At 42.3% G+C, this 25253-nt stretch overlaps 1 protein-coding gene across 3 annotated transcripts in view; it reads left to right on the top strand.

The window, feature by feature from the left end:
- LOC140714129 (zinc finger protein 609-like) overlaps positions 1-25253 on the top strand; it is a 231035-nt gene that overhangs the window by 187614 nt on the left and 18168 nt on the right. For 2 of the 3 annotated variants that reach the window (XM_073024926.1, XM_073024927.1), the window contains exons 5-9: positions 952-3430; positions 9058-9201; positions 14336-14717; positions 16188-16363; positions 25056-25215. In XM_073024926.1, the coding sequence (XP_072881027.1) occupies positions 952-3430; positions 9058-9201; positions 14336-14717; positions 16188-16363; positions 25056-25215 (3341 nt within the window). The remainder of the gene's footprint in view (positions 1-951; positions 3431-9057; positions 9202-14335; positions 14718-16187; positions 16364-25055; positions 25216-25253) is intronic. The other variant, XM_073024928.1, reaches the window with a different exon arrangement.

Below are 25253 nucleotides of genomic sequence, written 5' to 3'. Positions count from 1 at the left end.
CAGCACAGTGTGAATATGTGCTGGGGGTAGCCTGAAATTGTCACTGTGCTTCTAGTGCCAACAAGGCATGCCTACAACTTACTAACCCTAACCTGTCTTTGGAATTTGGGAAGAAACCGGAGCACCCGGAAGAAATTCATGCAGTCTTTCGGAGAACATATAAACTCCTTACAGACAGTGGCAGGAATTGAACCCCAGTCACTGGTGCTATAAAGCGTTATGTTACCGTGTCATCCCCAACTGATTAACTTTGAAACTATCTTGACATTGATGAGTCTAAATTAGCACAAGAACATGACACCAATAGACAGTACAAAAAAGTGACAGGTCATGACAAGGCATCAGTGAACCTTGTTCTGAGCTTTTTAGCGCGACACCTTTATTGTGGGACAGTGCCTTGCAGGCACCAAATGATGTTTGGTAGGAAGATGTATGTGCTGCTGTTGCATTGTTAGATCAGGTGTGTGAAATCTGGAAACAGGTCGCTGCCACACTTGGTGAATGAGCAAAAGTATCATAGTTTTTTTTAAAAAAAAGAAAAATCTTAAAAGTCAAAAGTATATATTTCTTTCTTTATTCTTCAAAGGCACAGGCCTGCTCTAAATCATGCATTAGATCCTCCCTTCTACTGTGAGAAGACAAGTACTCCATCAATTATTTCTTCAGGGGCCATGCTTGAGATCTGTAAATTACCAGTGAGAATAGCAACTGCCTATCACATCTATCCACACCATTGCATAACCCAGCACGATCCATTCTAGTGTCAATGAATCTTTTTCGAACTTAATATATATTTATTTCCTGTGTACACTGGACTATGTGTTTGTTGGTGTCCTAATGCAAGGTACATGATTATCTGTTAAAGTCAGGTGAAAGTGTCCTTTTAATGAGACACCTTATAGACTTCTCATCATTTGCCCACAGTAGATGATGTTTATTTCCATTTCCCAGGTTTTGTGAATCACCAACAAGTGACCTTGAGATGAAAGGAAACAACCGAGGAAGGGGGAAACGAGTACGGCCCAGTACAAACGCTCCAGTGACCGAGGCCACTGTGGTTCCAGATACCAAGGTCATCAACAAGACTCGGGCATGTACGAGCAGCAAGGGACGTCGGGGCAGCCAGAACTCCTCCGACAGGCGTACCCCCACAAATACTGTTGAAGACGTCAAGGCAAGTCCTTCAGCAGGAAACAAGCGGAAAAATAAGCCTGCTCCAGATTTGGATTTGACCTCGAGCTCCGAGGATTCAAAGGGAGGGAAAAGGATGCGTTCAAATTCACGTGGAGCTGTCACCCCAACCCCTGTCATGGTGGTGAAGCCTGAGGCATCTGTGCCTGAGCACAACTGTCCATCACCTGTCCTTATTGACTGCCCCCACCCTAATTGCAACAAGAAATACAAACACATCAATGGGCTTCGGTACCACCAGGCCCATGCACATACAGATAGTGACGGTAAGATCGAGGGTGACATTGACAGTGAGGAAAAGAACTCCGATGGCGAGGATTGCACTCAACACCCGTCACTGAGCCAGGATTCCAGTAGCTGTAATGGTTCTTCCAGCTCTCACACGTTCTGCCAGTCGAAGGGCTCCATGTCACCAGCACAGTCTGTCACGCCAAAAAGCAGGAGGGAAGGCAGCATGGAGGCCCACAGCCCTTCCCCCACTGTGAAGCTTGGAATCACAAAGAGCTCCAGTAAAAAGAAAGCCCCTTCAGAGGCTGATGCTGAGTCTGGTGGCTTGTACAACGTTGACTGTCCGGAAGAGGGACTTCCGGTTGCCAGCCTGAGTGATGACACAGGAAACGATGGAGATGACTCCACTGAAAAGAAATCAGCCTTGGAAAAGGATAAAGCTAAGAAATCAAGTGGTTCCAAATCGGAAAAGCTCCCTCTGAAAACAAAGTCAGCCAGACCTATTGTCCCTGCCATGACACCAGCGCAGATGTACAGTTTCTCTACTGCTACATTTACTGCATCAGGCTCGGGACCCACTCCCGGTTTGGCTCCCACTGTTGTTCAGGCAATGTCCAAGAGCCCGCCCCTCAAACCCATTCAACCCAAGCCCACAGTCATGGGCGAGCCATCCACAGTGAATCCAGCACTCACACCCTTGAAGGAGAAGAAGAAGAAGGAGAAGAGGAAGAAGGATGCCAAGGAGGCAGTGAGTCCCAAGCCACTGGGCAAAGTGGGAAAGCCGGAAGATGGGAAAAGCCCTTTTCGAGATTCCGCTGCCGACTCTGCGCCCAAAACTGAGGGGCTCTTGAACGGGTCTTCCGAGTCACATGAAAGCCGCTTGGCAAGTATCAAAGCCGAGGCGGACAAGATATACAGTTTCACTGACAATGCGCCGAGTCCATCCATTGGAACGGCCAGCCGGTTGGAAGGTACTGGCCTGGTCACACCTATAACACCCTTGCACGTGGTTACACAGAACGGAGCCGACAGCTCCTCGGTGAAAACCAACAGTCCAGCGTATTCTGATATCTCAGATGCAGGAGAAGATGGAGAAGGAAAAGGAGATGGAACAAAAGTCAAAGCGTCATCTCCAGACCAGATGGCCAAGGAAAGTGCCAAGAAAGCTTTATTTTCTTCTTCCTCCTCTTCCTCATCCTCATCCTCATCCTCCTCCTCCTCCTCCTCAACGTCAAGAACTCAACCTCCCTTAAATAAAGAAACTCACTCCCCTTACTATCAAGGTTATGAATCGTACTATTCTCCCAACTACGCCCACTCTAGCCCTGGAGGTGCCAGTGGAGGCTCAGCAACTGTAGGTCATTCCATCAAAGTCAAGAAGGAGGTGGATGAGGAAGGAGTGGAGGTGAGGGTCAAAGTTGAAGGCTCAGATGATAAGAAGACTGAAATAAGCAGTGCCGGCCACCATCCTTCAGTGATACAGCAGCGGTCCCAAATGTATATGCAGCCTCTCTATTACGGCCAATATGCCTACATGCCGCAGTATGGGTACGGTGATCAGGGATACCACAGTCACATGATGAGTACAAATCCAGGGTATAGACAACAGTATGAGAAAATGTGTGAGGAGCAACATAAACAGAGGCAAGAGCAGAACCGGGGCAAACATACCAGCAGTGATCCTGACAAAAAGCAAGAGCACAGCGTGAAAGATCGAGAACGGGAGGAGTGGAAGCAGAAGGCTCCTGCCTCTGCCACCCTCTCTAAAGCACCCAGCTTGACAGACCTTGCAAAACCTGTGCCTAATAAGCCCAAGGACTCAACTGACTCCATAAAATATGGCATGATGGCAAAAACGGATGATGCCTCCAAGTTGCAGTCACAGCAGGCAGAAGGATTAAAGATGAAATTAACTGAGGGGAGTCACCTTGGGAGGGAGTTGGGTGAAACAAAATCTGGACTGGAGTCCAGCAAACACTCCGGAATGGATCCTGGACTATGGTATAGACAGGTAAGTTCTAAACTTAATCCTGAAGCCAGTTCAGGTTTTTTTCATTACCAAGCTGCATCTTTTAAACAAGGATATTAATTTAGCTATGTGTTGACCTAGTCTGATTATAGTGTGGTGATATCACCCCATACTTGACTGAAGGGCATTTAATCATGATGGGTGCTGGAAACAGTACAACATTAACAAAGACTCAACTGACACACAGTAGGAAAGCAATTTGCTTTAACAGTATTTGTCACATTTGAAGATTGCTCAAAGTGCTTTGTAACCAGACAATTACATTGTAAAATAGAGTAACTGCTAGGCAGAACAGATAACAATTTGGACAAGAAGATTTAGCTTTTGCTGATCTTGGTGAGAAGTTAAATGTTGACTGTGAATCAACAAACTTCCTTGCTTTTGGATGAACATACATACAAAATGCCTGAGGAACTCAGCAGGTCAGGCAGTGTCTTTGGAAAGGGATAAACAGTCCCTGCAAGTTGTCAGCATCATCCACTGTACCTGGTGCTCCCAATGTGGCCTTCAGTACAGTGATTGATTCAACCTGATGTTGATTGGGGGACAGCGTTGTTAAGCACCTTCACTGCATCCACAACAAACAGGATTTTCCGGTGACCAACCATTTTAATTCCAGTCCCCATCCCTATTTTCATGTCCCCCTTTGCTGTTATGATGGGCCACTCTCAGGTTGGAGGAGCAACTCCTCATTTTCCGTTTGGGTAGCCTCCAGCCTGATGACATGAACATCGATTTCTCTGACTTCTGGTAATGTTTCCCCCTCTCCCTTCTCTTTTCTTCCATTCCCCACTGTCTCTCCCCTTTCTACTTCTCTTCACCTGCCTATCACGTCCCCCGGTGCCCCTCTTCCTTCTTTTTACCATTTCCACCTATCAACTCCCAGTTTCTCACTTCATCCTCCCCTCCCTCCCTCCCTCACACATCTGTCTTGGCCCCTCACCTTCTTGCTTGTGCAACTTCCCCTGCCCCACCACTTTATTCTAGTTTCTTGCTCCTTCCATTCCAGTTCTGAGTTGGGGTCTGAAACAGCAACTGTCCATAGATGTTGCCTGATCTGCTGAGTCCCTCCAGCATTTTGAATGTGTTACTCTGGATTTTCAGCATTTGCAGAATCTCATGTTTTGGATGAATGCTGTTGTTTATATCCACCTGGATGAGTGGGAAAAGCTTTAGTTTATACTCTTTGGAAAAATAGCACACTTGACAATGTGGTATTCCTTCAGTCCTACACTAAACAATGCCACAGCCACCAACTGAGGGATAAAGGGCTCCTTACAAAGTTGTAATATCAGTAAAATAAAATTAATTTGTTCCATTTAAGTCCTAAGGATTGATGTTGTGAAGGGGAGAAGAGCTATATAAATAAGTAGTTATAATCTGTTCGTTATTTATCATCATGATACTGAATAATCAGCTGCTAATTTGAAAGCCTCAGCCCACCAACAATCCTAGTCTATTAGAAGTCAGCGCAAGTGTGATTTGAAAATCACATTCTCATTTTAATTGCTTTGTTTGGGAAAGTTGTTTTCCTGCATCTGCACATCATTAGATGTTGGAGACCATGTATAATGTTTGAAGAAAGCTTTCAGAAAAACAAAAGCCCTATTAAAATAACTAATTTGTAAATCTGGACTTTCATTGACTGAGGTACAGACTGCTATTCCTTGAATTGCACAGCTTTGAATGGTTCTCATTCCAGTGCTCCATCTGTGGAAAGCCCAGGCATCTTTAAGGCCACTGCATTGTGGTGAGCAGGTTTTTGTTCAGTTAATGACATACTCTAACTGGTTTTCCAACATTGAAGTTACTTCCAAACAAATGTTATTTTTTAAAAAGCAATTTCCTTCAGGCTTTAGCTTAACGTTTTTTTAAGAACTTGCGAAAGCACACAGCTTCAGATTGTCTCAACTCTCCAAGGGGAAAGAGCAAGACACCAGATGTTTACACAATCCTAAGTGCCAACACAGCCATCACTTTCTTAGCAACAATGTACTATTATAAGATCATAAGACATAGGAGCAGAATTCAGCCATTCGGCCCTTTGAGTCTCTCCACCATTCCATAATTTATTATTCCTCCCAACTGTATTCTCCTGCCTTCTCTCCATAACCTTTGATACCCTTACTAATCAAGAACCTATCAACCTCCTTTTTAAATATGCGACCCTCTGGCTGAAGAAATTCCTCTGTTATTGCTTTGGCCAGCACCTTCAAATTTTATTGACAATCAGGCTTGAACTACAGAGGCATCTATACAGATTCTTGATATTTAACTGATTATCTGATCAAATTGTTCAGTGTGGTCTTTGTGTACAGTTCATCTGTTTGCCCCATTCTGCAACCTGAGCAATACCACGACCTGTTTATATTTGTCATTCCAATTCTCATGTTAAAATGCTACCAAAATTCGAAACAATTGAGTAGAAAATACTTGCATACACAATATAATATCTACTATAGGCATTTTTCATACCTGACTGAGCATCTCGGATAATTTGACAAATTAGAAGGTACAACAGAGAAGTCTAACTTTAAAAAAAAACATTTTGTGATTATATTTCCCTATATAGAGAAGGCTAATTGCTTTATTAACTAATCATGCATATGGAAGGATGGAGCTTCTTTATTGGGAGGGGGAAAACTCACGAAAGATCATGAGTTTGGAGAGATTGGAAGAGGGTGGGATTCATTGCTGATTTGGTACTCCATTATATCAGCTCTGAGTGTCAGATCCACACCATAGCTGGAGCTCAGGTACACAAAGTGATGAGGCAGGATAGTAGTTGAAAGCCCCCTTGTCATATCAAGCTGTGAAGTGATGCCAGATTTAGGAAGATGTCAAGATTGCAAAAGGGGACAGGGTAAAATGTTGTTACCTCAGCCTTTGATTACTAATATTTTTATTTCATATTTACTTATATCACCTTATCTTAGCTTTATTTCACTTGTAATGTGATGCCTGTAACTTGTTTGAATTAGTATTTGAGTGTGATTTTATGCTCTTTACATTGATGGAGAAAGATTCTCAAAAACTTTTATCTTTTTTTGGGTGATATTAGAATTCATGTTACAGTATTTCCAGTCCCAAATGAGGTTTCAGTTGTAAAGTAGCCAGAGATGATAAAAAGAACTTTGTGAATGATTATGTCCATGGCTTCAACAACTGATAGAGGGATACACAAAAGCAGCAGAATCAGGAATCCCTTAGCATGCAAATTGTTCCATCTGCATCTCTTTCTATTTTCATGAGCATTTCTAAGGTATGTTTGTGTTTAAGTGAAAGTAATGACTGTTGTAGAGGGAAAACACACAAATGCTGTTGTGGTGGACATTGAGTAATAAGGAGGCTGCCAGTTATTCCTCTGATTAGGATTACGGAGTGGCTAAAATATATTTGTGTAGGATTAAACCAAAGAGGCATATAGTGATGTAGAGTAGGCTGCGGTTTAATATTGGTAAAACCAAATCACATCTTTTCCATTTTACTGAAACGTCTAGGCCTTTGGATGGTTTGATAAAAGCCGCCTTTCCCTTACTTAGACTGCTATTAATGCAAATATCTAATCAGAAAATCGTGGCAGCAACTCGATGCATAAAAGCATGCAAATGTGGTCAAGAGAATCGGTTATTTTTCAATGTAAACCAAGTGACTTTGACCATGGAATGATTGTGGTGCCAGGCGGGGTGGTTTGAGTATCTCAGAATCTGCTGTTCTCCTGGGATTTTCATGCACCTCAATCTCTAGAACTTACAAAAAAGGGTACAAAAAACCCCAAAAATCCAGTGATCGTCATTTCTGTGGGTGAAAACACCTTGTTAATGAGAGAGTTCAGAGGAGAATGGTCAGACTGGTTCAAACTGATAGGAAGGTAACAGTAACTCAAATAACCATTATTACAACAGTGGTGTGCAAAAGAGCATCTCTGAACGCACAACACTTTGAAGTGGATGGGTTACCGTGTTTACCTGGTGTACTGAAATAACTGGCCACTGAGTGTATAATCAGAGATTTTATCACATACTTGTTCTTTAGATTTTATCTTAAATGAATACCACCTCTTTAGGACTAAATTTGTGCTGTAGCCTGATGTGGAAAATAGAAAGAAAGGGAAGAAAGAGGAAATTATTTTTATTATTTTTATATCCTGATTGTCTTACCCAAGAAGTTTAAATGGAACTGAAATTTTGATCAGCTACAATTTTGTTGAAAGATCAAACAAGATAGTTACTAAGTGTCCTATGTTTCTAGGTAGTATAAGCATCTAAATTTAAAGGCTTAGTAATTACTTTGGCAATCTACCAATGCAAAGATTAAGTTCTGATCTCAAATTTCCTTTTTGCTCCCATTTTACTCTTAGATCTTGTTTTCTGCCTCATAAGGAATGCTCATTAAATAGATTGAGGTTTCTCAGATTTTTAGCTCCCCTGAGGTATCTCTCACTGCCTTAAGGTGTGTCAGATCACTTTATAGCCAATAAATTATTTGTGTAGTCACTATTGTAGTGCTAGGCATGGTGATTGTTAACCTGCACACACTAATGGCTCACAAACAGCCCTTTGATAATGTCCAAATTCTTCCAGTGCTTTCAACTGAAGGATAAATGTCGGCAAGGGCATTGAGGGAGATCTCCTATAGTTTTGTTCAAAATGGTGAATATAAGATTTCACGTACTTAGCCGAGAAGGCACACAAAGCCTTGATTTAGCAGCTGACCTGGAAGATGACACCCCATAAGTCACAGCTTTCCTTCAGCATTGTACTAGAATATCAACCTATAGTAAAGACTTGCGTCTTTGGCGTGGAACCTGAATGCTTCTGATAGAGCTGGAAGTGTTGCCACTGAACTGTGTTCAAATGTAGTTCCTTCTGCCAGGCCCTGTGACACAAATGTAATTAGAATCTCTAATTGAATGATCTATTTTGTTCCCCAACTGATGGAAGGGTTCAGTGATGAGGAAGAAAGAGGAATAATCAGGGTTTTAGCTGCAGATGGAACTGATTGGCTGTAGTCATAGTTAGCTAGTGCTTTGCCTGTTCTATCCCTGACGAGTGTTCCTTGGTGTCTCATTGAGCTTGCTTCAGGCAGTTACTGTGCCAAACACACTCTTGGCAGATCAAATGCATGTGAACTACTGTGAGAATTTCCTTTTATCTTTGTGGTTAAGTTGAAGTTACCTTGTAGTATTTACTTGATAACCCATATAACAGTAAACACCATCTAATCACTATTATGTTGCAGCTTGCTGTGCGCAAATTGGATGACCCATTCCTATATTGCAGTAGTGATTAGTTAGATCTTTATTGGAATCTAACTGCATGACGCTTTACACTGACACATCTCATAAGACTTGGCATAAAAAGTCTCTTATTTTTCCCCTTCCTCAATCAAAAATGATCCTTTTCAAGTCTATGGAAAGTAAGCATTTCTGTGTATATATAATACAGAGGAAAGTGTGTTGGTATGCCCTTAAATGGAAAATCCCTCAAAATCAAAATCATGTTAAATAAAGGCTAAAGAATGCCCATACTGTATACAGATGATCTCGGTTTGCAGACTCCTGGCTGCTCCACCCGTGGCGTGTAATCTATCTTTTTTTGTATTTATAGCAAACTACAGAGATAGAACCTGATCCTAACTCACTTACTCAGTACTGCAGTTCATTACATCTTATGCCGAGACACGGCAGTGACTTTAATTCTTCATCACTAAGGGGATTATCAAGATGCCAGCTAATTCATTCCTGGAGAGAGGTGAGAGGCCGCTCTCTGCAGCCCATACGGGAAATCATAAAGCATTTTGTGTTAGTTGCTTATAATGTTCTGTGTGGTGAGAAGTGCCCTTTTCAGCACACGCATAGAGCTATGTGTGTCTTGGTGTTGGGCTTCTTGGTGCATTGGGAATTCTGCATAATTGAACTTTCACTTTATTCTTGTCTTCATTGTGGCATGGAAGTGATTGCACAAAAGAAACATTAATTGGCCATTTCAGCCAGTAACTGACAATCTGCCCACACTGGAATTAAATGTACACTTTTTATGTGATTTTAAAGATTGCACAGTAGGAAACTGTTAAATGAAGCTTAATGGTACAGCCAGTTGGAGAGCTGTAAACAGGACACCTGGAAATGCTCAAAGACACGGGCGGACCATTCAGAAACCAAAGGCATTTGAGACATATTTATGTAACTGGGGAATAATCGAAAATGGAATTCATTCTGTTGGAGAAGAGGAATTTTGATAAATTCTACATTTTAGGTTCTGTGTAAGGTTTCTCTATCCTGAACTCAAATGATGTACCTTTTATAGAGAATGGTGACACTCTGGATATCTTCTGGAAATTCAAGTTAAGGTTGATAGTTTTAGAAGCAAATTTCAAATTAATACACCATTGTACTTGTCAATCGATAACACACAAATAAACTGATCCTACATCTTCCAAATCCTCTCCTGTTCTACTGCATAGAATGCCAGTGTGATTTAATACACACAGTTCATGCTTCATGTAAGAAATAGAGGACTGCAGTTCCCAGTAATTGACATATTTACCTGTAATTGTAACAAATAGAGCAGTGTTAGAATTGTTAATCCCTTTGCATGTTTAATTCCAATAACCGTGCATTGTTTCTGCTTCAAATTCAATATATCTCAATTCAAAAGGAATGGAATGAATTTCAGACAAGTAGTTTCCGAGACGCACGATAATAGACAATAGCTTTTTTTACTGAAATATTTCTAATAAATGTGTTTATTTTAAAATGGAAATCCTTTAAGAATGATTGCTTTTGTTTAAATAATGGTTTTGAAAAACATTCTTTTACTCTTCATTTCCTTGTATGTCACAGTGGGAGCTCAGTCAAGCTCTGATCAAGAACAGATTGGTCACAGTTTTGAGCTCCAGACTCGGCTCATTACAGCTGGGACAGTGGTATGAGTTGCTAGTGATAGGTTTCGGTTAGCCTGTCAGGAAAGCGCCCGAGTTCTCTGCCCTTAATCATCATCCACAATACTGGCTGGAAAAGGGAGGCTGCTGTTTAAGGACAGGCTTGGTTAATTGTTAACAGGCTAATAGTCAAACGATCGCATTATAAATAATAACAAAGGCATAGAATCATTATGTTGTGTGCCCAGTTGGTGTGAAGCCACATATTGGCTAGGTTTATTTCTTCAGAGCAGAAAACAATAAAACAGACAAGCAGAGAGGGGGAAAAAATCATATGCCATTGCTAATTACCCCATATCTTTAAATAAGTGAGCTCTTGACCTCACAATTGACCTCAGAATGACCCTTGCCCCTTATTGTCTACCTGCACAGCACTTTCTCTATAAATGTAACACTATATTCTGCATTCTGTTATGTTTTTCTCTTGTACTAACTTTTGAAATGATCTGTTTGAATGGCTTGCAAAACTAAGATTTTCCACTGTTTCTCAGTACAGATGAAAATGATAAACCAATTCCAATTAGTTTAAAAGGTGATGGCTAATTCCGAGAAAGGAGAATCAAAAGGGAGGTACACTAACAGCACAGTCACTACAGATTCAGATGCTGCCTGTGTGCAGTTTTCATGGTCTCTCTGTCATTGCCCAGGTTTCACTTTGGGTCCTCCAGTTTCCTCTCAAATTCTAAAGACCAGTAGGCCACTGTAAATTCCCCTAGTATAGGTAGGTCAATGGTAGAAAGAATCAGAAGGATTCTGGTTTACAGCATGTAAACAGGAAAATAAGTTGTGGGGATACAAGGAATCAGGCTAATAGGATCGCTGGGAACTGGCATGGATTTGATGGACAGATAGAACCCCTATCTGTCCTTACACGCAAAGTATCTAGCTTAGAGAGAGGAAGGAAACATTGGCTCATGTAGTTTTTTGCCTAGTGTTCTGATTGAAACAACGTGGTAACAGACTGTCATTCTGACTCCTTGTTCCCTTAATGGGAACAGTTGGTGGGAGTGGACGGGTTAACGAGTAGAGGGAAATACTGTGAGAATAGGAAATGGCCATTTCTTATAAACTTTAAAGTCTATTTGGAAATTGACATAATCCATCTTTAATTCTCTGCTAAGAATAAGAATTGGTTTTCACTGACACCATAATGACTAGTATCAAGGTCATTACAATCCTCTGCATAGCTCCCGGGAGTAGAATTAACAGTTGAGCTGCATTCTGAATTTAGATCAACTGTATCAATCTCATAAAATTGACTGTTAGCTCAGTGGCTGATATATTACACAATTTCCTTTTCCTCTCCCTTTATGAATAACTGGTGAAAGTGGTTTAGCTTCCTGCAGGGCCTTCAGAAGATGGCTTCCCAATCCCTTGCCTCAGGTCTTGGGAAGACTGGAGTCAGTAAACACCTTTCCAAAGTGAGTCAGGCCATTCAAGATGCATCTCGCCAACTGAGCGCAGTCTGAGAGGGCAGTGTGTCCTGCACATGAAGCAGCTGTGGAAGCCATGATACTTAGTGATTCATTTCAGTGCTTCTGTAACGTTTGAGCTCGGATCATTGTGGACAGCACACAGCAACAGATGGGAGCAGCTGTTCTCCATCACGCTCAATTATAGCAGCCTCTGCAGCGATTTCCAGCATAAATTAGACTACCTTATGGAGTGACTACTCCACAGAACAAGATTGTTTCAATCCTTCCTTAAAGTGCTGCTTTCAAAGTGAAATCCAAGCTGCATACAGTTTCCCTGAAATTTCAGCAATGTTACGTTAATGCTCTGAGCCTGATTTTACTTCCCTCACAGCAACTCCACCTACAGGACCAGTAGAATTGTTCATTTCTTCTCTTCATCTCCTTCTTCCACCCAACACCTTCTCTCTGCTGTCTTGAGTTTGGAGTGATGTATGGTTTTCTCATCTTTGGAAAGCACAGGCATGATCCTAACTATGATCCAGAAAGCTTCTGATAAAGGAGTATGTTCTCTGAAGGTAGGGGGTGTCAGAAGGAGGGCACTTTCTACCGAATGGTTGCCCGTACCACTCGGTAAGTATAGGTTAGGGCACCCATCTACTGTCTACCATCTTAAACATTCCTCTAAAAGCAGTCAGGATTGGATGGAGCTGTCATAATATCTCTTTCCTCATCCAGCTCAGAATAGTCCTTGTTTGCTCTTGTTGCCTTTGCATTTAACCAGACTGGAAAATTTTGGTGGGACCATCCTGCCTCCAGGCTCCACCCTCACAGCCTTGCCAGCCCATGAAACAGTGTCATGGAAACAGAGTTTTGATCAGACAGTGAAACCCTCCCTCCCCTGCCTTTATCTGCTTGGTAGGGGTGCGGTGCAGAGAATTACAGGGAATGAGTAAAGCTTTGATACTGAGGTAATTTAATTAGAAAGTTTATAAAAATTGTAAATTGTATGTACTCAGCACATTATTTGCTCCATGAGTTGTAGGGAAAACCCCAAGTACTTAAAAGGAACATCCACAACATTGTCTGGGTATTTTACTGTATGTGCACTTCCATATTCACAGCACAGGAACCACATCCCTGCTAACTGTTTTTACCCGCTACACTAATCTCATTTCCTTGCATGGTCTGTATTCTTCTGTATCTTGTCTAATTAAGTGCTTGTCTAACTGGCTCCTAAATACAGTGATTCTATGTGATTCCATCACCTCCTCTGTATTATGTTATCAATGACATGGATCCCCTGTTAAAAAAAATTATCCTCTCACCTTAAACCTATGCCCTTTAGTTTTTGATACCCTCACAATGGGAAAAAGATTGACTGTCTACCCTATATAAATGCCTCTTAAATTTTATATTCCTCTATTAGGTCACCTTTTAACTTCCTCCATTCCGGTGTATCCATTCTCTCCCCATAACTATTAAAGTCCTCCAATCCAGGCAACATTCTAGTGAGCCTGCTCAACACTGTGCAATCATATCTTCCTATACTGTGGCAACCAGACCAATGCACAAGTGCAATCTGGCAAGTATGCTCCAATTTTTATATTCTGATTTCTGATCTCAATTTAGGAAGACAAGCGTATCACCACCCAGCTTGTATGTGTTGCCACTTTCAGGGAACTATGGCCTTGAACCATAAGGTCCATCTGTTTATTGATATTCCTGAGTGTCCTACCATTTTCTCTGGGGATCCTATCACCATTTGACTTCCAAAAATGTATCATAACCACTTGTTCATTCAGAAATGTTGGTAAGCGCTGCTTTAGTGGGAGAAATTCCTACATTACAGCAGTAATGCACTCATTGAAACATTTACTTCATTGACTGTAAACCTCTTGGGATTAACTGGTTTGCCCAGCCTTTCTCCATACCATTTGGCCACACTACAATCAGCCCCAGTCAGGATGTTCTCCCAGAGAAATTCTGGCTTTAAGAACTTCAGCCCTCGCTGGTCACCACTGCAAACTCATCGGTCATGTGTCTCACATGGCCTTTCTTTGTTCAGGAGTTCACTGCGTGACATCATTAAGGGCCCTCAATTTGTAGAAGATCCTTGTGTATTGCACAGTTTAAATAAAACAGACCAACTTCGTCAAATTTATTAACTTTAGAAGTTTCATCTGGTTGGGTTGAAATAAACAAACTGTTCCATTTTAATGTCATCTGAAAAGCGCAGGTGCTTATCTACGGACTTCAGTTAACACATTAGCAGTTCTGAAAGCTGTTGCTAATGTTGTCATATATGCCTTGCAATTTGACTAAGAGGATGTTATAATAGATTCTTATCTTATCAATGCGTGCTACAAATGCCAATATGCTTCATAAATCCCTGGAGATTTTTTACTCGTGTTTGCTTCTCTTGGCTTAGTTTGGTCTTGAATGGTGTAGAACATGCCCTTGGCATTTAAGTCTGAGTGCAGACTTTGATATTTTTTTAATAGAAGTGTTGACCCAGGACTGTACTTTGCAGGAATCTGAAAGCAGATTGTGGTCTTACGTGTATCCTAACAAATACTCCGAGCAGCAAAAGGCAGAGGAGGAAAGGTGGAAAGAAGCAGAACGGGACCGGAAATTTAAAGATGAAAACTCATCTCGAATAAGGAGCAAAGAGATAGCAGTGAAAGAGGAAGGTAAAGACAGCATGTGCCTGGAGTCTCGTTCAGCTTCACTGGAAGAATGTCGATCTGTTGGAAAAGATCCCAGATCAGGACTTCACATTCCTGTGTCCTCCTCAATGGTTCAGCACCCATCCTACATGTCATATGTTCATGGCTATCCTTATGGAAAGCCATATGAAGCTCCTCACCCAGGATTCCGAGGGGTGACGCCGGTGATGATGCAGAATTATCCAGGTAAGGTCATCTGTTATATCGGGTATTTGTGTGAATCGCCAAGTCAGTAGCGTTAAAATAGATCCTTGTATCACCATTTATCCAATGTGACATGATTCCATGAATAATCTGCTGGTGGAATTCAGTGGGTTGTGCTGCGTCTGTGGGAGGAAAGAAATTGTTGACATCTCAGGTAGGACTGAGAGGGGAGATGGCCAGTGCAAAAAGATGAGGGGGAGTGGTGAGCAGGAGAACGAGATGATTGGTGCACTGAAGATGGGTGAAAGGTAGTGGACAGTTTGAGCCAGGTAGTTAGTATATTTGATAATATTTAAGTGACTGAGCAACGAAAGCTATTTCATGAATATGTGTGGCTTAATGAGATTAAACGAGAAACTTATGCAGGAAGTAAGCATCTGTATGTGCAGTTTTTTCTTGGCTAGGCTGTTCTCCATAGGCTTTAGATCAATACAGGAACCTAGATGCAGTTTGTGGTATTGCATAAGACCAAAAGAAGGAAACTTAGTTAATACTGTGTGTGTGTTTTTTTTACTTTCCTCTCCAAGAAGTGAAGGTACAGTACAGTGGATTCCAGTTAACTGGGACCAGTGCACTTTGGCCCAATTAAGCAGCTGTCCCAATTAGCAGAAATAGTTAAAAGGTATAAGAAGACAAACTACCATTTAAATGAGTCACAATTTATGTTTTTAAATGAAATACAGAAAAAATTATTACACTACAGTACGTGTGTATTAGTTCCTAATAGTTATCAAGAGGAACATATCTGTCATGTTCTTTTGATTGACTGTAAATGAACAAAATCAGTGCACTCTTAGTAAAGATAATGGACTGCCTTCACACAATGCTTCAGACGATTGCATCTTCCAAATCTTCATTTTTATTGTAACATTCAGGATGATTATCGATACCTTTGTAACTATCAGTGAAATAGATTAATTTTCACTCCCAACCATTTCTGGCACCTCCAAGCCTGAATACTTGAAACCTTAGTGAGCAAAACAGTTCCGAATTGTCTTATTGCTTATTTCTCACCAACTATCAGTGACACAAATCACTGCTTTTTGAACACAACCTCATACAATTGACACTATTTAAAACTGATCACTCTGAGCATGCTGTATTGTGTAATGGCCACGCATATGCCCACAATTGACGCTAGTTAGAAACCGTTCACATGTCTCCTGCCCCAATTAAGTGACATACTTGCCCAAATGAAACAAAGGGAATCCCAACCATTTTCTCAATTTAGTTTTTGTTCTTTACGGATTGTCCCAAATAAACGGCTGTCCCAATTAACAAAATGGCCCAATTAACCAGAATCCACTGTATAATGGTTTGTGACTGCTGTTCGCTCTGAACGGTGAAATTGTCCAGGTTGACTGTACAGATGGAGAATTTTAATGCTGTACTCTTTTTAGATCCTAACTGTGCTTTATTTGTGACTGATTTGGGTCAACATTTGTTCTTCAGGATCATATTTGTCTTCGGGATTCTCTTTCTCACCATATGCAAACAAGGTTCCAGGACACGATGACGGCGATCGTGCTCACGGGAGTCCTGGTGTGGGCAGCAAGTCAGCCTCTGAATCAATGGCCCTAGATATCTTGCAGCAACATGCCAGTCAGTACAAGAGCAGGTCACCAACGGTAAGTTGCCACAGCTGAGATCACCTCAGTTTGTGGACAGTACAGTATTAGTAGGCACTGTCCGTCATTCAATTTCACTTTCTGAACTGGATGCCTTCCAAACCTTTGACAGGAAAAGAAGAGTTGGCACGATTACTTCTGTTGTTGAGTATAATTCATGGCTCATCACAGAATAATTTTCCATTAACTCCTTGGCTTGGATGTTAGTCAATGACCTTTGGTCACACAGTCCAATCAACTCCTTTGCTGTAGATTCCGCCAAGCATTCATCAAACTCTTATCAATGCTTTCGTAGCTCTTTATGAATGGTTCCTTTGTTATTCATTGTCTGTCATCTCTTACCTTTGAACACCTCAACACGAGTCCATGTTCATCAGTTAATCTCAACCACTCCCACAGCTCCTTCATTTCTAAAACTACTCAGCAGAAGATTAATGTCCTGTAGTGCCTTATACATTACCAATCAGCAACTCTCAATTTATATGAAGCTCAAAATTGTCTGACAATTCTCTTACGGCTGTTCTAACATCTCTTTCATGCTTAAGATAAAATGCGAGAATGAGCCTGTCATCTGTCCTTTCCTACCTTTAAATCATACCAACTGCTCTGTCGTCTTTTGTACCTCCCTATTTCATTAACAATTATCTAGCTGTTTCCCCCTCACTTCCTCTCACCCTCCCACCCCACTGCTGTCCTCACAGCCTAAATGTTCTCCTTCCACAATAACTGAAGTTATTGTGTGATCTTTAGTTGTATACTTTAACATCAATATAACTTGTCACCCCTCTTTCACTCTTCCTGCAGCCCACACCCTTAGGAAGCTTAATATCAGGGGGCCCAGCCTCAGAATAAAGGTACATTAAAGGGACAACTGAGATGAGGAGGAACTTCAACAGCCTGTAGGTGAATTGATGGAATTCATTGCTGCAGAGGACTGTCTAAGTCAAGTCATTGGGTGTATTGAAGGCATAGATTGATGAATTGATTGGGGTTAAGGGTTACAGGGGGAAAGCAGGAGAATGGGGTTTAAAATATTAGCCATGATTGAATGACGGAGCAGGTACCATGGGTCGAACAGCCTGATTCGGCTCCTGTATCTTACGTTCTTATCCAGTGCAAATTGATAATGATTTCTTTCTAGCTCACAAACTATGCTGATTATTTTTTCTTTCACCCGTGTATTGGTTAAAAATGTTCTGTGTGCGTACTGCAGTCTGGAAACGTAATCTTTTTCCCAATTTATTTACTAATGTGATGATGGCATCTTGCTTCAAGCTCTGATAGGAAGCCCATCTGTCTCACGGCCTCGGAAACACAGACTTTTTGGTGAAAAGGTGTTGTTGACTCAAGTTCAAATCAACAACCTCCAAAACGTTAGCAGTGATAAAGAGTAGGATGTGTTACCTCTCTGTGTAAAATCCACACAGCCTTTTATTTGTCAGACAATTTGTTTTTTCTTAGCCTGTATTTTCAAATGTACAGTTTATTTTTAAAAAAAAGCCAAAATCTCATTCTCGCTATTACTCTCAGCCTGTCGTTAGTTCAGACCAGGGGTTCCCAATCTTTTTTATGCCATGGACCCCTACCATTACTGCCCAGGTTAAGAACCCCTGGTTTAGACCTCATACTATGAGACTACAAGGTAGCTGGTTAGGGTGAGATCATTATAGCAGCTCTAAGAAAGTGAAGTGGATAGTTAATGCCGAGACTGTGGGGAGGAAGGATGATGTATATAATGGGATGTTGTAATGGGAGAAATACAAAACACAGCAGCAACTACTTTAGAAGCCCACCTTACCCAAGCTTCAGCAGTGCGTGGACTATTGAACGATCTTCACCTCTTCTGAGTGGTAATGTTGTTGATTCAAAATTGTTTAATGTAATTTCCAATACATAAGTGTTAAAGAAGAATGAAATAAGCATTATTCTGGATCTGATACAGCACAAAAAAAACACAATAAGATAAACATAGAAAACCTACAGCACAATACAGGCCCTTCAGCCCACAAAGCTGTGCCGAACATGTCCTTACCTTAGAAATTACTTAGGGTTACCTATAGCCCTCAATTTTTCTGAGCTCTGTGTACCTGTCCAGGAGTCTCTTAGAAGACCCTACTGTATCCACTACTGTGAAGGCCACCACCGTTGCCGGCAGCCCATTCCACGCATTCACCACTCTCTGTGTAAAAAAATCTTAAAACCTTAACCCCTGACATCTCCTCTGTACCTACTTCCAAGCACCTTAAAACTGTGCCCTCTCATGCTAGCCATTTCAGCCCTGGGAAAAAGCCTCTGGCTATCCACACGATCAGTGCCTCTCCTCATTTTATACACCTCTATCAGGTCACCTCTCATCCTCCGTTGCTCCAAGGAAAAAAAGGTCGAGTTCACTCAGTCTATTCTCATAAGACATGCTCCCCAATCCAGGCAACATCCTTGTAAATCTCCTCTGCACCCTTCCTATGGTTTCCACATCCTTCCTGCAGGGAGGTGGCCAGAACTGAGCACAGTACTCCAAGCGGGGTCTGACCAGGGTCCTATATAGCTTCAACATTACCTCTTGGCTCCTAAACTCAATCTCATGATTGATGAAGACCAATGCATCATATGCTTTCTTAAACACAGTGTCAACCTGCACAGCAGCTTTGAGTGTCCTATGGACTCAGACCCCAAGATCTCTCTGATCCTCCACACTGCCAAGAGTCTTACCATTAATACTATATTTTGCCATCATATTTTACCTACCAAAATTAACCACCTCATATTTATCTGGACTGAACTCTATCTGCCACTTCTCAGCCCAGTTTTGCATCCTATCAATGTCCCACTGTGTGACAGCCCTCCACACTATCCACAACACCTCCAACCTTTGTGTCATCAGCAAATTTATTAACCCATCCCTCCACTTCTTCATCCAGGTCATTTTTTAAAATTCCATAGAGTAGGGGTCCCTGAGGCACACCACTGGTCACCAACCTCCATGCAGACTATGACCCTTATATATCCACTGCCTTCTGTGGGCAAGCCAGTTCTGAATCCACAAAGCAAAGTCCCCTTGGATACCATGCCTCCTTACTTTCTCAATAAGCCTTGCATGGGGTACCTTGTCAAATGCCTTGCTGAAATTCATATACACTACAACTACGGCTATATCTTCATCAATGTGTTTAGTCACATCCTCAAAAAAATTCATTCAGGCTTGTAAGGCACAACTTGCCTTGACAAAGCCATACTGACTATTCCTAATCATATTATGCCTCTCCAAATGTTCATAAATCCTGCCTCTCAGGATCTTCTCTATCAACTTACCAACCACTGAAGTAAGACTCACTGGTCTGTAATTTCCTGGGCTATCTCCACTCTCTTTCTTGAACAAGGGAACAACATCCGCAACCCTCCAATCCTCCAGAACCTCTCCGGTCCCAATTGATGATGCAAAGATCATCACCGGAGGCTCAGCAATCTCCTCCCTCAGCTCCCACAGTAGCCTGGGGTACATCCCGTCTGGTCCTGGCGACTTATCCAACTTGATGCTTTCCAAAAGCTCCAGCACATGCTCTTCCTTAATATCTACATGCTGAAGCTTTTCAGTACATTGCAAGTCATCCCTACAATCACCAAGACCCTTTTCCATAGTGAATACTGAAGCAAAGTACTCAATGAAGTACCTCTGCCATCTCCTCCGTTTCCATACACACTTTTCCACTGTCACACTTGACTGGTCCTATTCTCTCACATCTTATCCTCTTGCTCTTCACATCCTTATAGAATGCCTTGGAGTTTTCCTTAATCCTTAATCTTTCCTTAATCTGCCAAGGCCTTCTCATGGCCCTTTCTGGCTCTCCTAATTTCTTTCTTAAGCTCCTTCCTGCTAGCCTTATAATCTTGTAGATCCCTAGCATTACCTAGTTTTTTTGAACCTTTTGTAAGCTCTTCTTTTCTTCTTGACTAGATTTACAACAGCCTTCGTCCACCATGGTTCCTGTACCCTACCATCCTTCCCCTGTCTCATTGGAACGTACCTATGCAGAACTCCACGCAAATATCCCCAGAACATTTGCCACATTTCTTCTGTACATTTCCCTGAGAACATCTGTTCTCAATTTATGCCTCCAAGTTCCTGCCTGATAGCCTCATATTTCCCCTTACTCCAATTAAACACTTTCCTAACTTGTCTGTTCCTATCCCTCTCCAATGCTATGGTAAAGGAGATAGAACTATGATCATTATCTCCAAAATGCTCTCCCACTGAGAGATCTGACACCTGACCAGATTAATTTCCCAATACCAGATCAGGTACAGCCTCTCCTCTTGTAGGCTTATCTACATATTGTGTCAAGAAACCTTCCTGAACACACCTAACAAACTTCATCCCATCTAAACTCCTCGCTCTAGGGACATGCCAATTGATATTTGGGAAATTAAAATCTCCCACCACCACCACCCTGTTATTATTACACCTTTTCAGAATCTGTGTCCCTGTCTGCTCCTCGATGTCCCTGTTACTATTGGGTGATCTATAAAAAAACACCCATTAGAGTTATTGACCCCTTCCTGTTCCTAACTTTCACCCACAGAGACTCCGTAGACAATCCCTCCATGTCTTTCTCCTTTTCTGCAGCCATGACACTATCGCTAATCAACAGTGCCATGCCCCCACCTCTTCTGCCTCCTTCCCTGTCCTTTCTGAAACATCTAAAGCCTGGCACTCGAACTATCCACTCCTGCCCCTGAGCCATCCAAGTCTCTGTAAAGGCCACAACATCATAGCTCCAAGTACTGATCCATGCTCTGAGCTCATCCACTTTGTTCAAAATACTCCTTGCATTAAAATAGACACATCTCAAACCATCAGTCTGAGCGCATCCCTTCTCTATCACCTGCCTATCCTCCCTCTCGCACTGTCTACAAGCTTTCTCTATTTGTGAGCCAACCGCCTCTTCCTCCGTCTCTTCAGTTTGGTTCCCACCCCCCAGCAATCCTAGTCTAAACTCTCCCCAAAAGCCTTAGCAAACCCTCTCTACCAGGATATTGGTCCCCCTGGGATTCAAGTGCAACCTGTCCTTTTTGTACAGGTCACTCCTGCCCCAGAAGAGATCCCAATGATCCAGAAATCTGAATCCCTGCCCCCTGCTCCTCCAAACCCTCTGCCAGGCACTTATCCTGCACCTCATTCTATTCCTATACTCACTGTCACGTAGCACGGGCAGTAATCCCAAGATGACTACCTTTGTGGTCCTGCTTCTCAACTTCCTTCCTAACTCCCTGTAGTCTGCTTTCGGGACCTCCTCCCTTTTCTTACCTATGTTGTTGGTACCAATATGTACCACGACCTCTGGCTGTTCTCCCTCCTACTTCAGGATATCGCAGATGCAATCAGAAACGTACTGGACCCTGGCACCTAGGAGGCAAACTATCATCTGTGCTTCTTTCCTGCATCCACAGAATCTCCTGTCTGACCCCCTAACTATTGAGTCCCCTATCACTGCTGCCATCCTCTTCCTTCCCCTACCCTTCTGAACCACAGGGCCAGACTCTGTGCCAGAGGTGCGGCCACTGTTGCTCCCCCCAGTAGGCTTTCCGCTTTCACCCCCAAAAGTACTCAAGCAGGAGTACTTATTATTATTAAGGGGTACAGCCACAGGGGTGCTCTCTAGCATCTGACTCCTGTCCTTCCCTCTCCTGACTGTTATCCACTTATCTGTCTCCCCAGGCCCCGGTGTGACTGCCTGCATATAACTCCCCTCTATCACCTCCTCACTCTCCCTGACCAGACGAAGGTCATCGAGCTGCATCTCCAGTTCCCTAACACGTTCCCTAAGGAGCTGCAGTCCCTAAGTCTCTCGGACTTCCCACATCTGACAGCGAGCACAGAACACTGGCCTCACACAGATACTTCCTGTCTATATTCTACACAGGCAACCTACCTCACCTCGACCCCTTATTGCCAAAGCCTTCCTACTCTGTCTCCTTGTACTCCGTCTCCTGCTCCTCTGGAGTCCACTCTATAAAGCTGCCTCCTTTTAAGCTCTTCTAAAGAGCACAATAATTTAAAAACCACAATAAATATAAATAAATAAAATGGCTTATATGTATAGATTGATTGTATGTCTATGAAGTGACCAGACTAAGCCATACTAAATCATAAATTTTACGATATGATAAAAATATTCTACTACTTTATTTGGTTATCTTTTATGTAAACTTTCAGATCTGAGAGTCAGAGGGATTTACACCACTTAAGCAGGGCCTTGGCCTTTTGTCTGCCCCAGCTCATAACCTTCCATTTAAGCCAAACCTACTTTGCTCCCTTTTTCGTACACACCCCACACTTACTACTCACCCATACAGCAGGGCAAATTAAGGTTGTCAGTTAACCTCTTTGGGATGTGGAAGAAAGCAGAGCACCCATAGGAAACCCGAGGGAGATGATGTAAGCTCCACATGGACAGCACCAGAGGTCGTGATCAAGCCCGAGTTGTTAGCACTGTGAGACAACAGCTCTGCTATTTGCTGCCCAGCTTAGGATCAGAGGTTTGAATGCAACTTTTAATTGATCCAGTACTGTACCAACACTATCATATTCAAAACTCATTTCTATCCAGCGTTATTGACAATTATGAAAGCAATTATGAAATTTTAGAATTTCAGTATTTTTAAGCCATCATCTTTTGAAAAAAAAATGCTGAACTTTTTCAAAATACAGGGGCCTTACTTGTCAGCTACATTTATTCAAGAGGAAATTCCTCTGTCAACCTGTTCTGTAACACCATAATTCCAAATGTTGTTACAATAAAAACAAAAGCATTGCAAATGTTCAGCAGATAAAGCAACATCTATGGAAAGTGAAATGGCAATCAATAGTTTCAATAGGTACATTTAATGTCAGAGAAATGTATACGATATACATCCTAAAATTCTTTTTCTTCACAAACATCCATGAAAACAGAGAGTGCCCCAAAGAACGAGAGTTAAAAATTAGAACTTCAAAGCCCCCCCCACGCACAAGCAGTAGTAAGACAACACCCCCAGCGAGTACTCCAGCATGCAGCAAAGGCACAGACTTGCAATACTCCAAAGACTCTACATTCACCCCGTATTTCAACATCCCACACGCTCTCTCCCTAATAAGGGAAAAAGAAATGTCCTCATTTCACTGTGAGTGGGGAGACATAACAAACAACTCGCTGATTTATGATGTTAAAAGTCTGCTGTATCACCTTTTTTGAGCTCCGTGCCCAGAGAGTCAGCCCCAAGGCTCGGGTCTCTGCACACACAGCCTGCCGCTCCTGATGTTCCATATTCTCCCGCAGCGCCCCAATCGGGGGCAGCAGCCGTGAATCAGTCCATCTCCAGAGCCGTGAAAATCCAGCACCCTGAAGGTGTGCTAATTTTTCAGGCCACGTTCTTGGAATATCAAAAAGCGACCAGTTGTGAGGCCCTGAGAGCAGGTCCCATTCTCGTAAAGAATGGAAGTTAGAGTGTAACTCCAGGTCAGGGTCTTCAAAAGAATCTTGAAAAGAGAAAAGAAGAGTTATCAAAGGTAGAAATATTTCAGAATGATGTTCTAACAAGCCTTTCAAAGCTCATCATCATTAAACAGTAAATCCATTTCCCCTTCTCCAATTGCTGTCAGACCCAATGATTATTACCAGTATTTGTTTTATTTCAGGATCACAGCATCTGCAGTATTTTGCTTTTGGGTGGTCCACTATTAGAATGGTTCACACAGCTGCCCAGTAAAAGGAAGCAATGTATTGCTTGCTCTCCTGGAGCTGAGGTTAAAGTTTGTTATTAGCTGATCGTACTGGGAGGGTTCTAGTAAATGAAAATCATCTGAAAAATATTCCTGTAAATACAAATTAGAAGAGCACCAGTGCTGGTCAGTTGAGAGGTGCACTGATTTCTGTTCTTTGAGAGCAGTTGTGTAACCTTGCCTGGTGTGCAGTCTGTGGGTAGTCGGTAAAAGCACACTTACCATGCAATGAAGGAATACATGATTTCAGTGCCTTCAAACATCCTTGGGTCAACACAGTGGCTTTCCCAACTAATTAATTGTGAAGCGTGTTCTCTGTTTGCAACTTGGCAAGCACGGCGGCCTGTTTGTAAACAGCAGGAATTGAAAAGCAACAGCTCAGATGATTGATGAGTCAGCCTGTTTATTCAGCAGGATACAAAGCAAACCCCCTGCTCCACTTCACATGGCTTCAAAAGATCTTTTGTACCTATTTTGAGAGGTGGTTCAACCTTCATTCAAATGCAACTCCTCTGAAGGTGCAGCACTCCCTCAATACTGCACTGGATTGTTCAGAGTGGAGCTTAACTCTCGGCTGTTCGGTCTGAGTTGTGAGCACTGAATCTTGGCTAATTTTATTCATGTATTGAGATACTGTGCAGAGTAGCCCCTTCCAGCCCAGCAAGCAGTCCCTCAGTTTAATTCCTGCCTAATCACAGGACAATTTACAATGATCAATTAACCTACCAACTGATATGTCTTTTGTACTTTGGGAGGAAACCAGAGCACCCAGAGGAAACACATGCAGTCACAGGGAGAATGTACGAATTCCTTAAAGGCAGTGGCGGGAAATGAATGCAGGTCATCTGTACTGTGAAGTGTTGTACTAACCACTGCGCTACATGTCACTCTCTTTGTGTGTGATATTAAAGAGTACCATTCCTTTTTCAAATATAGACAAGCGAGAAGCCACCTCATGAAAGGGAACGAGGAGAACGAGACATCGATAAAGAACGGCCCCGTTCTTCCCCATCCCAGCGACAGATTGCCTCACATCACCATCTTGGAATGGGATACCCATTGCTTCCTGGGCAATATGACCTCCCATATGCAACAGGTAGGACCAAGAAGGAGACGTGATGGCCTTTGATGTGA

This window comes from Hemitrygon akajei, chromosome 21 (genome assembly GCF_048418815.1).
Source record: "Hemitrygon akajei chromosome 21, sHemAka1.3, whole genome shotgun sequence".
NCBI lineage: Eukaryota > Metazoa > Chordata > Chondrichthyes > Myliobatiformes > Dasyatidae > Hemitrygon > Hemitrygon akajei.
Note: the sequence above shows the minus strand (reverse complement) of the source record. Positions and strands in the feature narration are given on the sequence as shown.